Below are 17,292 nucleotides of genomic sequence, written 5' to 3'. Positions count from 1 at the left end.
TAGCTATTCCATATTCTACAATGTTATTTATTATTAAAATATGTGATCTACTTTATCATATAATATAACTATGTTATTATTATAATGTCAAAAGATTAGTTCTAAAGGGATGCTAATAAATAAAGTTGAATTAGTAATATATATTATATTATCTTTCAATTATCTAATCTAATGAAATGTAGCTTCTAAAATCATATCTAATTATCTTAAGTCATCTTTTCAACCTTATCAGTTATAATTAAATTGTTAAATTAAATATCAAAGTTAAATTCTAAAAGTAAAAGTTATAAAGAAAAGAACTATAAAATTATCTAAGTTAAACTATCTTAAATAAAAATGACAGATTAGTATATACAAAATGTACAATACCTTTTATATTGATCCTTTAATTATATTGATAAAAGATTTGGATTAACATAAAAGGTTATTGACTTGAGGGTTCAATCAAACAAATGCTATGTGTTTGCCTCTTTATGAGAGGACTTGACACCAAAACTAAAATGTAGATTACTCTAAGATGCGAGAATGAAAGAAAGATCTATCTTGAATAGAAGAAAGGTAGCTTTACTCCTACCCAAGAGAAAAATGTTTCTAAACGAAGAGGAGGATCTGGAATCAGATTTAAAATCAAGATGAACCTATATGTCATTAAAATAGTTCAATGACCCATAAGTTATTTAATCAGATATGCAAAAACATAGTTTGAATAATTAGTTATTAAAACTAATTCTACATATGTTTTAATCCAATTTAAACATGAGTTCATTTGAAGTTTTATGTAGTGTAAGGGAAATAGTTCTCCCTACAAAACATAAGATTTAGCAAAACAAATCTGCAAGAAAAAAATAAATAATTATTTATCATCACAAATTAATTTCCATGAATTGGTTTTCAACTTTGGCATAAATCCTGCTAGCCATGCAAAAGATAGCTTGAATAGAACAACAATAAGCATGAAACAATCAACAAAACAATAGTGCTCCAATTAATTATTAGTATACTAATTGGCACAAAATTTAACCCAAAATTGGTTTATGGCATTAAAAACGTACAAACTCAGAAATTCTTACAAAAGTGCAAGAAAGATGAAACTTGTAGTAGAATCTGATTGCCATATATATTCAATGTTTAAATCTCAAATTCCTTCAAAAAGCCTTTTGGCAATAGTACCAAAAACTTCCTTGCATAAGTGGAAATCTAAACTGCCTACAAAATAACACTGCCCTCTCTACAATAGTGCATGAAAGAAGAATTTTATTCTTGCAACATTTTCTTCTCTCTAGTCTCTCATCTCTGTTGGATTTGAATCCCTTCCTAATATTTATTGATACCTCGTTTATAGCCTTATGAGTTTGTTTTCTTTCCCTTGGAGCTTAGGCTTCAAGTTCTCCATATCCCCTACAATTCAAAACCATCATTTTATTTAAAACAAAAATAATCTTATAAAATCAAATTAAATTTAAATTATATGAAATTTTAAATCTAAATTTTAAAGAAATCCAAACCAAACTAAATAAAAAATAATGTTAAAAAGTAAAATTACATCATCTAAAATAAAAATATACAACAAATTAAACATTTAAATTAAGTAAGATTAATATTAAAATGACTAAAATAAAATTAACATCTAATATATGAATTAAACTAGATAATAAAACAAAACTGCAAAATATACTAACTGAAACTTAAAAATTAAACCAAAATTCACACAGTAAGGTAATCTAGACCTAAAAACTGAAAGGAATAAAATTAAAAGTTAAAATAATTATAACTAAACTAAAATATGAATCTAGGAACTAAATTTAAACTAGATTAAATAAAATCTAAGTCCATACTACAGTGAATACGATGAGATGCTAAAATTAAAAAAATATGATGAGACCCTTATGGATGAAACAATGAATTAAAGGGAAGATTCAATGGAAAAGTTTAAAAATTATTTGGCATGTAACGACGACTGTAATCTTTAGTGTGATTTTTTGGAGATTCCGGTGACGGAATTCGGTAGAAAAAATTGAGGTTAAATCTTGATTTGTATTATTTAAAATGGTTTTTTAACTGCATATTTGGATTCAGCACCCTGAAAAACCCCTGGGACGCTTTGATTGTGCAGAAATTAGCTATCAAACTTGCGATTTCAATAAATTGCTGCCAAATTTTGACCGGAAAAACCCACAAAAAAACTTCGAAAAAATCTTTTTAAAGACAACTCAGTAAATAATGGAAAAAGTTATTATCCCTTGCGTTTTCGTTGTTGGAGCATAATAATTGGATCCATTCCACCATAATGCAGCTTAGAACAATTATATATTACATATTATTTTTAGTTGCTAGGTTTGTAAGTGTTTAGAACAATTATATATTGCATATTATTTTTAATTCCTAGGTTTGCAAGGATTTTAGATTTTCATTAGTTTGTTGAAAGTGAAAGTATTTTGGATAATTTATTAATATTGGATATTTATATATGTCAATGAAAATATAGGAAGTGGTCACAAATTAAGGAAGTGAAGATAAGAATGGCCATGGTACGTGGTATCATCAATTGTAGTTATGGTATCAAAGTATTCAAGTATATTGAATTTATTTTTATATAAAAATTATAATATTTTAATAATATTAATTTTTTTAAATAAAAATTTAATAATTTATTTTTAAAAGATATTTTATTATTTATATTAAAAATAGAAAATGAAAAAATAAAAATTTATAAAATATTTAATTTAATTTAATTAGTATAGTTGTATAAATTAAATTAAATTCTTGGTAAATGTAGTTTTAAGCGATAGCTCTTCTTCTGGTTAAGTATCTCTCTTATGGGGAGGTTATGGTGTTAAATCTCCTAGATTCCCTTGGGTTAGGTTTTGTTAGTTTGACCCATAGGTAGATTTTTTCTGGTTGATCTATCTCAATTATCTAGTGGATGTAGTGGTCATTGTGAATCAGCCTAAAAAAAATAGTAAATGTGGAAAAGTATCAATTCATAGTAAATATCAAAACGCTTAGCTCATCATACATTTTAAGTTGCTCAAATTTCAAAAAACCAAAAGAAAGAATTAAATTGTAACTTTATTTAAAAAAAAAATCATTATTATTATTCAAACTAATTAATACATAAGTTATATATATATATATATATATTAGAAAAACATGTAATAAGATTCTTAACTATAAATATTCACCCCCACCTTATGATGAATATTTTTAATTTGTAAATAGACTTTCTTACAATATCACCCCATGTTATCATGGAGATTTTTAATTTGTAAATAAACTTTCTTACAATATTATCAATACCACATGCCCAAAAGATCATACTTTATTTTATATGACACTTGTTCATGTGAATTTTTTTAAAATTAATAGATTTAGTTAAAAAGGTCAAAAAGACATAACTACTTTGGAAATAAATCTCAATCTTTGATTGTGTATACTATTAAAAATATTTTATAAAAATTAAATCCCTATTTTCCACCAAATAATTATTGATAATTAAATTAATTTTGTGTATACTATTAAAAATATTTTAAAATATTTTATAAAGGTTAAATCCCTACCATCCACCTAATAATTATTGATAGCTAAATTAAAATCATAAAACTTCTATAAAGACATCACCACAGTTAATGGATCCCTGAGAGCTGGTTAAGGACATGTTGCGAAACACATAGGGAGTGTTGGACTATCTAGTGCCTAACAATATCTCTCCCAACACGAACCAGAGGTGTTTTGAACTCGGACCTTTGGCTCTAATACCATTTATTGGAATCACAATTGTCATTGCACCTAAAACCAATATATGATAGTAAACAAATACATCACCTTGCACCAAAAACCAGTAGGCATTAGTAAACAAACTTTGCACTAAAAACTAGTAGGTATTAGTAAACAAACACATCACCTTGCACCAAAAACCAGTAGGTGTTAGTAAACAAACACATCACCTTGCACCAAAAACCAGCAGGTGTTAGTAAACAAACGCATCACCAGAGTTAACGAATTTTGAGAGTGCAAGTCGCGAAACACACGAGAGCCCTAGATTATCCAATGTCCAACATAATGCTCATGTCTTTATAAATGGAAGTTTAATTGAAGTAGAAGTGACAATAAAATTACTTCCACTATATCAAAGTCATGGTATAAGTAACTAATGGCATAGAGATTATATAAGTAAGCTTAATGTGAGGCATAGTCCAAGTGAAGTAGCTCTATGCTCCACAAGTCAGAGGTGAAACACATCGGTGCAAGCTCGAGGTATCATAATGTGCCCAAATAGTGCATTGTGACACTAAGAGACTTTAAAGTTGTGAAAGAGACTCTCCTATAATGATGAATATTAAACACTATTCACTATGTCAGTCATTGATACACTACTTTTACATTTTGTCCAAACCAATCATTAACATACTATATCTATATCTTATTCTCTTGAATAAGAATAAAATCACATTGGTTAAACTAACATAGATGCGGATCTAACATGAGCCGAGAGGGATCAATTTTCTTCAACTACAAACTAAATAATGAATCCATACAGGTGAGGATAGTTTTAGGTAGAGGAGGAATGACCTGTTGTAGAGTTTTATGAACCCAACGTTTCGGACTACCAAGTGAGTCCATCATCAGGGGAGAATGCGTCAATAGATATTCTTAAAATCATAATGATGTATCCAAGAGCTATAATTAGGGTATATATATAAGTTATTAAACAAAAGAAATAAGAAAATAGGTCCGCTCTTATCTTTTTATTTAATTAATTAAATAAATTTATTATTATTATTATTATTATTATTATTATTATTTAATTAATTAATTAATTTATTCAAGGGGATAACTTAATCGAATAATTTGATTATCTATAGAATTAATTATTATGTTTATTAATTCTATTTTAAATGATTTGTTCAATTGATTCATTAATTTGTTTAAATAATAAATTAATTTGTTTGATTAATCAAATTAATTAATTTAATTATGTATTCTTTATTAATATGTTTATTCATTTATTTACATTATTAATTTATTAATTTGATTAATTAATTAATTAATTAATAAGTTTACAGGGATAGATTAATTACTTATTTTTCTATTTCTTGAATTAATTATTAGGTTTAATAAATTTATAAAAAATTAATTTTTATTTTTATTTTTTATTTTATTTTATTGATTAATTACTATGTTTTACTAATTAACTAATTTTTGATAGTAATTAAACGAATAGATTAGTTAACAAATTTATTATTTATTATTATATATATTTTTATTTTTAATTTTTAATTTTTTTATAAGTTTATTAATTTAATTTAATGTACTTATTTCTTTGTTTAATTATTTATTTATTAAACAAAGAAATAATTTTGTTTTATTTGCTTAATTAATTAATTAATTAATTAATTAAGCAAATAAGCATCTCCTCTATTAGTTGGTTTCACTGATTCTGATTGGGTTGGTGACCCTAATGATCGGAAGTCTATTGCAGTTTATGTCTTCACTCTTGGTTCTGGACCTATTACATGGGCTTGCAAGAAACAAAGTGCCATTTCTCTTTCTTCAGTAGAAGCAGAGTATCGTGGCATTGTTGAAGCTAGTAAGGAAGCCCTGTAACTTCGTCAGATCCTTTCAGAGTTTGGTTTTCAACAACAACATCTGACTACACTTTAGTGTGATAATCAAAGTGCCATTCAACTATGCAAAGATCCAATCCAACATCAACGTAGAAAACATATTGAACTACACATGCACTTCATCAGAAAGCTCATTCATGACCACGTCCTTGAAGTGCAATATTGTTCAACTGACGATCAAGTTGCCAACATATTTACAAAGGCTCTCACAGAGGCAAAGTTTACTAAACTTCAATTTAGGGTTAGAGTGCAGGAAGTTGTGACTAAGGGGGGATAGGCTCTAATGCCTCCTTCCTTCTCCTATTGTGTCATCTTTGTACATTCTTCAATCATATCCCAAGTTGTTCTTAAGGGGGGATGTTATGATATTCCGACACATAGGAAATAATTAAGTACAACTTGGTCTAGTGTATAGTTAGGTAAAGTGTGTTCTTTAGTATTTACTTTTTGTAACTTACAATCTGAGGGTCACAATATGTTCTAGACATGAAGTGATATGATGGTTCATTCTCTCCTCGGTATTACCGACACTTGATCCTTGGCTTAACACCCGATTGGTCCATGATCTCTATTTAAAGAGCATGGAGGGTCATTTGTTAGGTGATCGTTCATGAGATAAGATTATGTAAATTTTCTTTATTTTACATTAATAAATTGCCCGAAGTGGTCGCGTTGGCTCAGGCCATGGACTGTTTCCTTCTTTGAGGGTTTTAACCACGTCAACAAGACTGGTGTACTGATATGTGATCTGTTTGTGAGCAATGTCCTTTGGTGTTCTATCTAAGGAACTTACCCTGTAAATTCCTACACCAATTATGATAATGTTATTTTTACCCTAAGTCAATTTTCTTCCAAATCAGTAGATGAAATGGTAGAAACTCTTTTAGCAGAAGAAAAGAGAATAAAAACAAGTGATGTAGAGGACAACTCACAACCTGAGATGGCACTATTCTCCAGGGGCAGGGTCCATAAAAACAAGAACTCAGTCAAATGTTTTTATTGCCAAAAACATGGACACACAACATTGAATTGTAAGACTCGTGCCAAATATCTCTTAAATGGGAAATTAAAAGAATCTGCTAACATAGCTACTTTTGAAGACTTGCCAGAAGAAAACTTTGAGGACTTCTCAGATTATGATAGTGATGATGAGTTTAATGCAGATCCTCTCAGACTCTTTTAAGCTATCAGTGATGTATGTTGTAAGTTATATTTGGTGCAGAACCAATTAATGAACAATGTTGCATAATTCAAATTAGTTGTTCTTGGCGCTCGAAAACCCTTGAACACATCACTAGTTTGGTTGTGTTTACACTATTATGGTTTGTTGTTCTTAGTGCTTGGAAACCCCTGAACAATGGCTATAGGTGACAATATGAGATCCATGTGTATGAAGCAGGCCAAGTTGTTTGATCAATTTTTGAACACATTCAGTATTCAGACCATCTTCCTAGCAATTGATGGATAGTCGAAAGCGAAATATCTGACAAATGGTGATTGGTCCATGGGATGGTTCATTACTTGACAACTCTTATCGTGGAAGCCCCGATGAGCCAAGTTGTCAATATTGTTGATCTTGCAAAGTTCATCAATGATGGTCTGAGGCAAGCATGTGTTAAATGGAGTTCAAGTGACAGCTCGAAGTAGTGGATGAAGAAAGAATGATATTCGCAAGATTTCAGAATGGAAGTGGGTGTTCATGAAGATCAGTGAGACAAAGACCCATTATATTGTTGTGGTATATGTAATAATGTAAGCGTTAAAGGGGGGACTTGAAACTAACGCTTACTATAGTAGGTAGATTTGGTTGAGTTGTTGAGATAATTTCTCAACAACCAATCTTATTGTTTTGGAATCACTTAGATCTCACTAACACCATAAATATGTGATGTATCTGTGTAATTTGAAGAGAGTAATAGAACTTTTCCTTTGTGTGTGCATCTTTGTTTTTCTACTAAAATATCAATAATACAATATTATATATTTACTAAAATATGAGAGACGTAATAATATATATTCAAATAAGCATTATACACCTAATTAATGTTACAATATAATATATACGTTAAAGTATGAAATATCTAATAATATATAAACTAGATTACATTATGGTATAAATGCAAGTTTCCTTCTTTATGTATCATTAAAGAGTTTTTTTGGAGTAGTGTAGTGCTCTTGGGATAATATTCATATTAGTATTATCTCCATGTTAGTTATGCGCTTTCAATTAGTTTATCTCAAATTAATTAATTAAAGAAAATCTCATATCAACATGTGTTATATTGGGCATATGGTATTAATAAGTCATGGTATTGCAACAAAAACTATTTACAAGTTAAAATTTTCCATGGTAAAATGGGGGTGAATCTACATTAAGAATATTATTTAAGTGAGATGTTTTATAATGTAGGTGTTTTGATTATTATCATGATTAGATACATATAAGAATTTACCAATCATTTAATTCATATGACTATGATAATAATTATAAATACTCATCACTTTCAACTATTAATCACTATAATTATCATTACTTAATAAATTTTATTAAATATATATATATATTTATTAATACCATATTTATTATTAATTACTCATAAAAATAAAAAGTAGAGAGATATATGAAAAGACATAATTTAACCAAATCACAGCCAATAATAATGACACTTGAACTTATTAAAACATATGTCTCTTATCTTCGTATTCAAATCCATTGATTGCCTACCACCACATCAGCAAAAGCTTGGAAATTACTTAAAACAAAAGTTAGAAGGGACAACGGATCATGCGCATCATCGTCATGAATTGATCGCATCTCCTTTATGACAGGTATATTTCCCATTTTATATGTTCACCTACCATTCCCTTTCCCATTTTATATGTTTCCCTACGATTCCCAAAGAAAAGAAATATATATATATATATATAAAAGTTAAAAAGTTAAAGTTAAAGGAATAAAAAAATGATTTAAAAATAAAAATTAGAAAATTTATGAAGTAATTTTTTAATTTTTTTTAAACAAATTAAAAAAAGAAGAAGAAGAAGAAGATAATAAATAATAATGATGATGATGGTTAACGTCCACTGAGACCAAACGTTGGTCTATCGGACCTAAAGAAACGAATTATTTAGTTTGATTTAAGATTTTATTCCTATGCTCAAAAAGCTTGGAGAGAAGCCTCTTAAGCTCACTGTGATTTTGACAACGTAAAAGGCTAGGAAGGTCAGTATTGCAACAACGATTTTGAAACTGAGATCTAATGTGGTTGTACGCGGGGCACTCTAAGAGGAAGTGATTTTCATCCTCGATGTTCGTATTCTCACAAAGATGGCAAAACCTTTCCATCCATGGTGTTTTAGGAACTGCCCAACGACCCGTTTCACTATGGAGCTCATGAGAGTTCGTTCTAATCTTGCTATATTAATTTTCTTCTTTGAGCTAGTTAAAACAGAGAGATACTTTTGATCTTCTAGGGTGGGGTTTATGACCTCCTTATAATATCTTAATTTTCTTTTAGCTGCTAAATCTTTCTCACACCACATTTTTTCTTTGAACTTAGAAGTAACAACATTTTTAATGTTATTAATGTTTTGCAATGCAACATTCTCGTCAATCTCCCAATGGTTTAACTAGGCGTTGGTGTCTTTATACCAACCTCATTTGAGCCTTAGGTGGTTTTGGCTGGAATTTAAAGCTAGCTTAGGAAGTCTATGGTCTCCTATGTTATTGAGTTTGTGCTTGTACAACAGAAGCCTAGTCATAGCTAGGCTCTCGATAGGGGAAAGACCCACTTCTATAAGGAGAATAGGATAGGGTGTGTTGCTTTTAATTTTGAGGTTATATGTTATAAAATTCTTTTGGAATTGCTCAATCTTTCTCGAGGATTCTCTAGAGATGCTACAACCCCAAACCTCACATCCATATAAGATAACTGAAGTGACTAAAGTTTCAAAGAGGAACTTCTTTCTATCCCACATTACGAGGTTTGTCGTTTTACAATTATTTTCAAGACGAAAATAAGCTTTCCATCCCCCCATTAATCCTTTTCTCAATACTATAGTTCCAGTTGAGCTTGTGATGAATATCAATTCCTAGGTACTTGTAGGAAGACACTTCATCCAAGTTACTATTGTCATACATAAAATTAGCATAAGTGTCCTTCTTGGATTTGATAATCATAACTTTTGTCAGTGTTAACAATCATACCCATAGTAGAGCAGAAATCCTTAAGAAGTATAAATTGCTTATCAAGATCATATGGGCACCTTGCGAGAAGAACAATATTGTTAGCGTAGAGAAGAAGGATGATGACTATCCCAGCTAAGATCGTGCCAACACATCCTGCTTCCTCTAAACAACCTTCTAGCTTGTCGATGTAAATGCCAAATAGGGTAGGGGAGAGGGGGCAACCTTGTTTAACTCCGATATTACACTTAATATCTTTCAACCACCCTTCATTGCTCTTTAACTTGGAAATTACATTCTCGTATAACCTTATAGAGGCAACTCTCAACTCAAAAGGAACCTTTAGCTCTTCTAATATGTTCCAAAGGTTGTTTCTAGGAACCGTATCAAAAGCCTTTCTAAAGTCCACAAAGCAACAAAAGAGATTGGATTTATCATTGCGGAATTCCTCCACAATGATCCTAAGCGTAACGAGGTGGTCTGTTGTTGAGTGCTGCCTTCTAAAACCCGCTTGGCCTTTAGCCTGCTTACCTTCACTTTCAAGCCATATGCTCAACTTCCTTTCCAAAATAATACCATATAACTTGGCTAGGAGAGGGTTGATCATAATTGTCCGATAATTAGAGGGGTTATTTGTATCCCCACTTTTAAAAATAGGGATAATGAGGCTTTGAGTCCATGGTTTAGGAAACCCTTACTTGAATGCTTGATTGAAAAGCTTGTGAATTGTAATATAAAAATATTACAATTAAAATTATTTTATTAGATAATATTTTTTTTTTGAAATATTTAAAAATATACCTTAAAATATGTTTAGAATTTAAATTTTTATATATAAAAATTTAAATTATATATATATATATATATAGATATAAGTTGCTTGTTTTTATAGTATAGTTTAAGTGATTAGTATTAACTATGAAATTTTTTGATATCGTTGTTAGTTATTACTGATTATAAATTTGTTAATCAAAATTAAAAATTTATTCGTTTTACCTTTACAAAATATGCAAAAATACTTCAAGATTTCTATATTTTCATTCCAATATCTATATATATTATTTTTAATATATTTTAAAGATATATATTAGAAAATATATTCATAAATACAATCATCTCACAACCTTACAATTCTATATAAGTTTTTTCAAATTTTATGATGACATTAAAATAGTGATAACGATAAGCACGATTAATTTTATATTTATGGCTATTAAATTGAAAATAGACCATGGATACAATAAAGTGTTTATGGTAATCATATGCAAATGTAAATGACGAGGAGTCAAATATTTGGTAGTGAGTTGACGAAAATGGTGGACAATATTCAATTGGTTGAGTAATATTTTTTAAATGTTGTAACCAGTTTTGCCTAATTCTAGAATATGTGAAGTATTGTGTAAATATTTAATATAAATAAATATGTAGAAATATTGTGTAAATATTTAATAAAGTATCTCTAGAACATATTTTATAGGTCACTTTTTATAAAACATAAATTATAAAATATAATGAACATATTTTATAGATCACTTTTTATAAAACATAACTTGTAAAATATAATGAGTTTGTAGTTAATAAGTTTATATATATATATATATATATATATATATATATTTGAAATGTTATTCATAATGTATTAGGAATGTTTCTAATATTTTGTATTATAAAGCTAATTTAAATTTTATCATAGAGAAATGTTTCAAGGTACAAAAACACTTGCAAAATTGGAACTCGTTGAGCATCATCCATGTGTTTAGAACAATTATGATGATGATGATGATGATCGTTAACGTCCGCTGAGACCAAATAATGATCTATCGGACCTAAAGAGACAAATTATTTATTTTGATTTAAGATTTTATTCCTATGCTCAAAAAGCTTGGAGAGAAGCCTCCCGAGCTCACTATAATTTTGGCATTGTAAAAGGCTAGGAAGGTCAGTGTTGTAACAAAGGTTGTGAAATTGAGATCTAATGTGGTTGTATGCAGGGCACTCTAAGAAGTGGTTTTCATCCTCGATGCTCCTATTCTCACAAATATGGTAGATCCTTTACATATTATTTTTAATTCCTAAGTTTACAAGTGTTTAGAACAATTATATATTACATATTATTTTTAATTCCTAGGTTTGCAAGTGTTTAGAACAATTATATATTACATATTATTTTTAATTTCTAGATTTGCAAGGGTTTTAGATTTTCATTAGTTTGTTGAAAGTGAAAGTATTTTGGATAATTTATTAATATTGGATATTTATATATGTTAATGAAAATATAGGAAGTGGTCACAAATTAAGGAAGTGAAGAAAAGAGTGGTCATGGTACGTGGTATCATCCATTGTAGTTATGGTATCAAAGTATTCAACCATATTGAATTTATTTTTATATAAAAATTATAATATTTTAATAATATTAATTTTTTTAAATAAAAATTTAATAATTTATTTTTAAAAGATATTTTATTATTTATATTAAAAATAGAAAATGAAAAAATAAAAATTTATAAAATATTTAATTTAATTTAATTAGTATAGTTGTCTAAATAAAATAAAATTTTTGGTAAATGTAGTTTTAAGGGATAGCTCTTCTGGTTAAGTACCTCTTTTATGGGGAGGTTATGGTGCTAAATCTCCTAGATTCCCTTGGGTTAGGTTTCATTAGTTTGACAGACAAGTAGATTCTTTCGGGTTGATCTATCTCGATTTTCTAGTGGATGTAGTGGTCGTTGTGAATCACCCTAAAAAAAATAGTAAATGTGGAAAAGTATCAATTCATAGTAAATATCAAAACACTTAGTTCATCATACATTTTAAGTTGCTCAAATTTCAAAAAAACAAAAGAAAGAATTAAATTGTAACTTTATTTTAAAAAAATCATTATTATTATTCAAACTAATTAATACATAAGTTAAATATATGTACACTTTAGGAAAACATGTAATAAGATTCTTAACTAAAGATATTCACCCCCATCTTATGATGAATATTTTTAATTTGTAAATAGACTTTCTTACAATATCACCCCATGTTATCATGGAGATTTTTAATTTGTAAATAAACTTTCTTACAATATCATGGTGAATATCGTTGCTTATCAATACCACATGCCCAAAAGATCATAGTTTATTTTATATGACACTTGTTCATATGAATTTTTTTAAAATTAATGGATTTAGTTAAAAAGGTCAAAAAGACATCTACTTTGAAAATAAATCTCAACCTTTGATTGTGTATACTATTAAAAATATTTTATAAAAAGTAAATACCTATTTTCCACCAAATAATTATTGATAATTAAATTAATTTTGTGTATACTATTAAAAATATTTTAAAATATTTTATAAAGGTTAAATCCCTACCATCCACCTAATAATTATTGATAACTAAATTAAAATCATAAAACTTCTATAAAGGCATCACCACGGTTAATGGATCCCTGAGAGCCGGTTAAGGACATGTTGCGAAACACATAGGGAGTGTTGGACTATCTAGTGCCTAACAATATCTCCCGCAACGCGAACCAGGGGTATTTTGAACTCAGACCTTTGGCTCTAATACCATTTATTGGAATCACAATTGTCATTGCACCAAAAACCAGTAGATGTTAGTAAACAAATACATCACCTTGCACCAAAAACTAGTAGGCATTAGTAAACAAACTTTGCACCAAAAACTAGTAGGTGTTAGTAAACAAACACATCACCTTGCACCAAAAACAAGCAGGTGTTAGTAAACAAACACATCACCAGAGTTAACAGATTTCGAGAGTGCAAGTCGCGAAACACACGGGAGCCCTAGATTATCCAATGTCCAACATAATGCTCATGTCTTTATAAATGGAAGTTTAATTGAAGTAGAAGTGATAATAAAATTACTTCCACTATATCAAAGTTGTGGTATAAGTAACTAATGGCATAGAGATTATATAAGTAAGCTTAATGTGAGGCGTAGTCCAAGTGAAGTAGCTCTATGCGTGAAACACATCGGTGCAAGCTCGAGGTATCATAATGTGCCCAAATAGTGCATTGTGACACTAAGAGACTTTAAGGTTGTGAAAGAGACTCTCCTATAATGATGAATATTAAACACTATTCACTATGTCAATCATTGATACACTACTTTTACATTTTGTCCAAACCAATCATTAACATACTATATCTATATCTTATTCTCTTGAATAAGAATAAAATCACATTGGTTAAACTAACATAGATACAGATCTAACATGAGCCGAGAGGGATCAAATTTCTTCAACTACAAACTTCCAATAAATTTTTTAACCATAAAAAACTTATTTTTATATTTTAACAATTTTTTTTCTATATAGATATATATATAATTGATATACACATAAATCAGTTAAAATAGATCTTCAAATAATTTATTTAAATCTCTTATTAAAATATTTTTGAAAAATTTAAGATTTAAACATTTTAAATACAAATTTTTTTGTTATTACAGAAAATTCAGTTTTGTTTTATTATAGCATATTATTTTTCTATTAAAGTGAACATACCAACTGCACACTTACACATCTATCGTACTAAGCTGTAGAATTAGCCTTCGGCTCAATAACCTTAACAAACACAGTAAGCCAATCATCAAATTATTGTATAGCGCTTAATATTTGCTTCTACTAAGGTCGGCAATGGGCATTATTGGTAGGTGAGTGGCGGTCGGCCCGCATAATGTGGGGATCTGAGGTCTGCAAGGATAAATCGCCATGTTTTTCGAAGATAGATCGGTAAAGTGAATGACAGGGCAGTGGTGACTGTCGGTGACAAAGGTGCGTACTGGGAGAGCAGTTCTGTAAAGCTGTTTTAGGAGCACCACCAAGTTAATTTGGGAAAAGCTTCTCCTTACTTATACCTTGATTAGATCCTGGACATCACTACGAATTTATCTCCTCTCCTTGCGGCGTCTTTCGTTTATCTCAAAAATACCTCAATCTTCCTTTCAATCTGATAGCCTACTATCCCATCTGCAAAATCCAATGGAGTCGGTTGCCACAGAGCCAGCGCCAGTATCATCAGCAACATACCACGTTTTTATAAGTCACAGGGGTCCTGATGTCAAGAAGACTTTGGCCAGCCTCATCTACTATCGCCTCAAATCTTATGGGTTCCGCGTCTTTCTCGATCAAAAGGAACTCCACACCGGAGATGCTCTCTCCCCTGCAATTCTCGGAGCCATTGAGAGTGCGTCAGTACATATTGCCATTTTCAGCAAGCGCTATGCTGAATCGCATTGGTGTTTGGATGAATTGTGTTGGATCTTGAGATGCAACAGGAAGATCATTCCTGTGTTTTATGACGTTGAGCCCACAGACCTTCGTTACATTGACAGCGAGAGGGGATGTTATAGGAAAACCTTTGAAGAACACCAACTGAAAGGCAGAGTCGGCATGGAAGACATCAAGAAATGGAAGGCGGCCCTCAACAAAGCCTCAGAGATTTCTGGCCTTCTCTTCAAAACTAATGAAAGGTGAATACATTCAGCTTTATTACGAATCTTTGATTTCTCGAAGTCATTTCTTCCTTCCTTCCAGTAATTATGATCATTATGACTGCATGTACGTGTTTGTTGCTTTGTAGTGACCATGGAGAGGTTCTGGAGGAGATTGTCAAAGCTGTGTTAAAAGGGGTAAATTGGGAACCATTGGAAGTGGGTAAATACCTAGTTGGACTCGATCCAGCGGTGAGGGAAATAGATGATGAAATTAAGAAACAGAGGGAGTTAAATGGCACAGTTATTGTGGGGATTGCAGGAATGGCCGGAGTAGGCAAGTCAACTCTGGTCACATATCTCTACAACCTGAAACGTTCGGCTTTTACTAGGTTTTGTTTTTTGTCCGACGTCAGGAAAAAGGATTTATCATCTTTGCAGCGGAAGCTCCTTCGGGATCTGCTGGGTTGTGATTTCCATGTTGAAGATACCAGACACGGGAAAGGTATTTTTCGCGATCGTCTCCGAGGACTCCAAGTTCTGATTATTTTGGATGACGTGGATCATATCGAGCAAATAAGTGATCTACTAGTCACTGATGTTGTGGGATCGCGTAGTTTGATTTTGATCACTTCTCGTGATCAAGATTTACTCAGACGCTCCTCTCCAAAAGCTGTAGTGTATAATCTGAAGCCATTGCAGACAGAGCATGCTCAGGAGCTTTTCTGCTGGCATGCGTTCGGTCAATCCGAACCATATGAAGGATTCGAATGTTTGGTTGCGGAGGTTTTGAAAATTTGTGGTGGGTTGCCATTATCCTTACAAGTTTTGGGCGGGCTATTCCATGGCCGCTATGAGGAAAAGTATTGGAAACCGCAGTTGGAAAGGTTATCAAGAAGACTGCCAAAGGATATAGTGGACACTTTAAAAGTGAGTTACGAGGCTCTGAATAGTGAAGAGAAGGAGATATTTTTGAACACAGGTTGTTTCTTGGTGGGAGAGGAAAAAGAAGTCGCAGTTCGAGTATTTGAGGGCCTAGGTTACACAGACGTCTGTGAGTGCCTTGAAAATCTCCGTCAAAAATGCCTAGTCGAGTTTTATGATGAGGTACAAGATGATGAAATGGTATCCCGACCGAAATTTATTAGAATTATCTCTGTATTTTATGTTTTTTTCTCTCTTTTCGCCAAAACTGATTAGAATTATCTCTGTATTTTATGGTTTTTTCTCTCTTTTCGCCAAAACTGTTGTTCCCGTGGGATCTTAAACGCCCTAACTTTTTTTTGTTTTTGTTTTGTTTCCTTCGATTGAGATTGATGGATTCAATCTCCCCAGCTGCGATTATGTCCACCTACCAAAGACGGAGAAAATTACAATGCATGAACATATCAGGCAGTTGGCCAGACATATCGCCAGGGAAGAGTTTGGTGTGCTCCCAACGCGTAACCCACTACGGCTCGGCTGCTCGAAAGATGTAGGGGAATTGATGTTGAAGTTACAAGTAAGCAAAGCATATTTTCTCTTACTTTTATGAAACGATTCATTACAAACTGGCGTTTAATTGAACTCCCTGAAATGCGTTTGTTAGGGCGGAGCCGATTCCTGTTTGATACGAGGGATTCGGACACCAAAAGGTGAGCATATGCCAGATTGCACGAATTACATTAAATGTGTAGGTGTACGCCTCTTTGTAGTTGAGGTTCCCATAGATTTGTCGACACTTTTCGGTATGTGGGATATGTCGGGAGATTTGGTGTGGGTTCGACTGCGCAGTTTCAGCTCCATCTATTTTCCTGATACCGTTTCACTGAGAAACTTGAGAGTTTTGGAACTTGAGGGACATGGGGACCTCGAGCAGTTCTTCCAAAGATTTAATATGGTAAGTACATCCATAGTTTGCTGAGTATTTCGAGTATAGTGAAATTCGTCCCACATTGTATTAAACAGGTCATGTGCATTGCATTTGCAGCAGCCTCCTTTGCACTTGAGTGTGTTAAATATTGACATGAAGGGCACACATCCAAGGCCCATCCTTAA

General features: G+C 31.0%; 2 protein-coding genes across 2 annotated transcripts in view; both read left to right on the top strand.

Moving 5' to 3' along the window:
- The first annotated feature begins 14,803 nt into the window (after nt 1–14,803).
- On the top strand, nt 14,804–16,455 carry LOC149244612 (TMV resistance protein N-like). Its single transcript, XM_089371606.1, has 2 exons — nt 14,804–15,294; nt 15,405–16,455. The coding sequence occupies exons 1-2, from the start codon at nt 14,804–14,806 to the stop codon at nt 16,453–16,455; spliced, it is 1,542 nt and encodes a 513-aa protein (XP_089227732.1).
- Nucleotides 16,456–16,594: 139 nt separating this feature from the next.
- Nucleotides 16,595–17,292, top strand: part of LOC149244611 (uncharacterized) — a 254,284-nt gene continuing 253,586 nt past the window's right edge. Inside the window, exons 1-2 of the mRNA XM_089374912.1 lie at nt 16,595–16,756; nt 16,844–17,134. Of these exons, the coding sequence (XP_089231038.1) occupies nt 16,631–16,756; nt 16,844–17,134 (417 nt within the window). The 5' untranslated portion in view covers nt 16,595–16,630. The remainder of the gene's footprint in view (nt 16,757–16,843; nt 17,135–17,292) is intronic.

Source organism: Pinus tabuliformis, chromosome 8 (genome assembly GCF_031772625.1).
Source record: "Pinus tabuliformis cultivar Carrire ecotype Pingquan chromosome 8, CPIR1, whole genome shotgun sequence".
In the NCBI taxonomy this organism is placed as follows: Eukaryota; Viridiplantae; Streptophyta; class Pinopsida; order Pinales; family Pinaceae; genus Pinus; species Pinus tabuliformis.
Note: the sequence above shows the minus strand (reverse complement) of the source record. Positions and strands in the feature narration are given on the sequence as shown.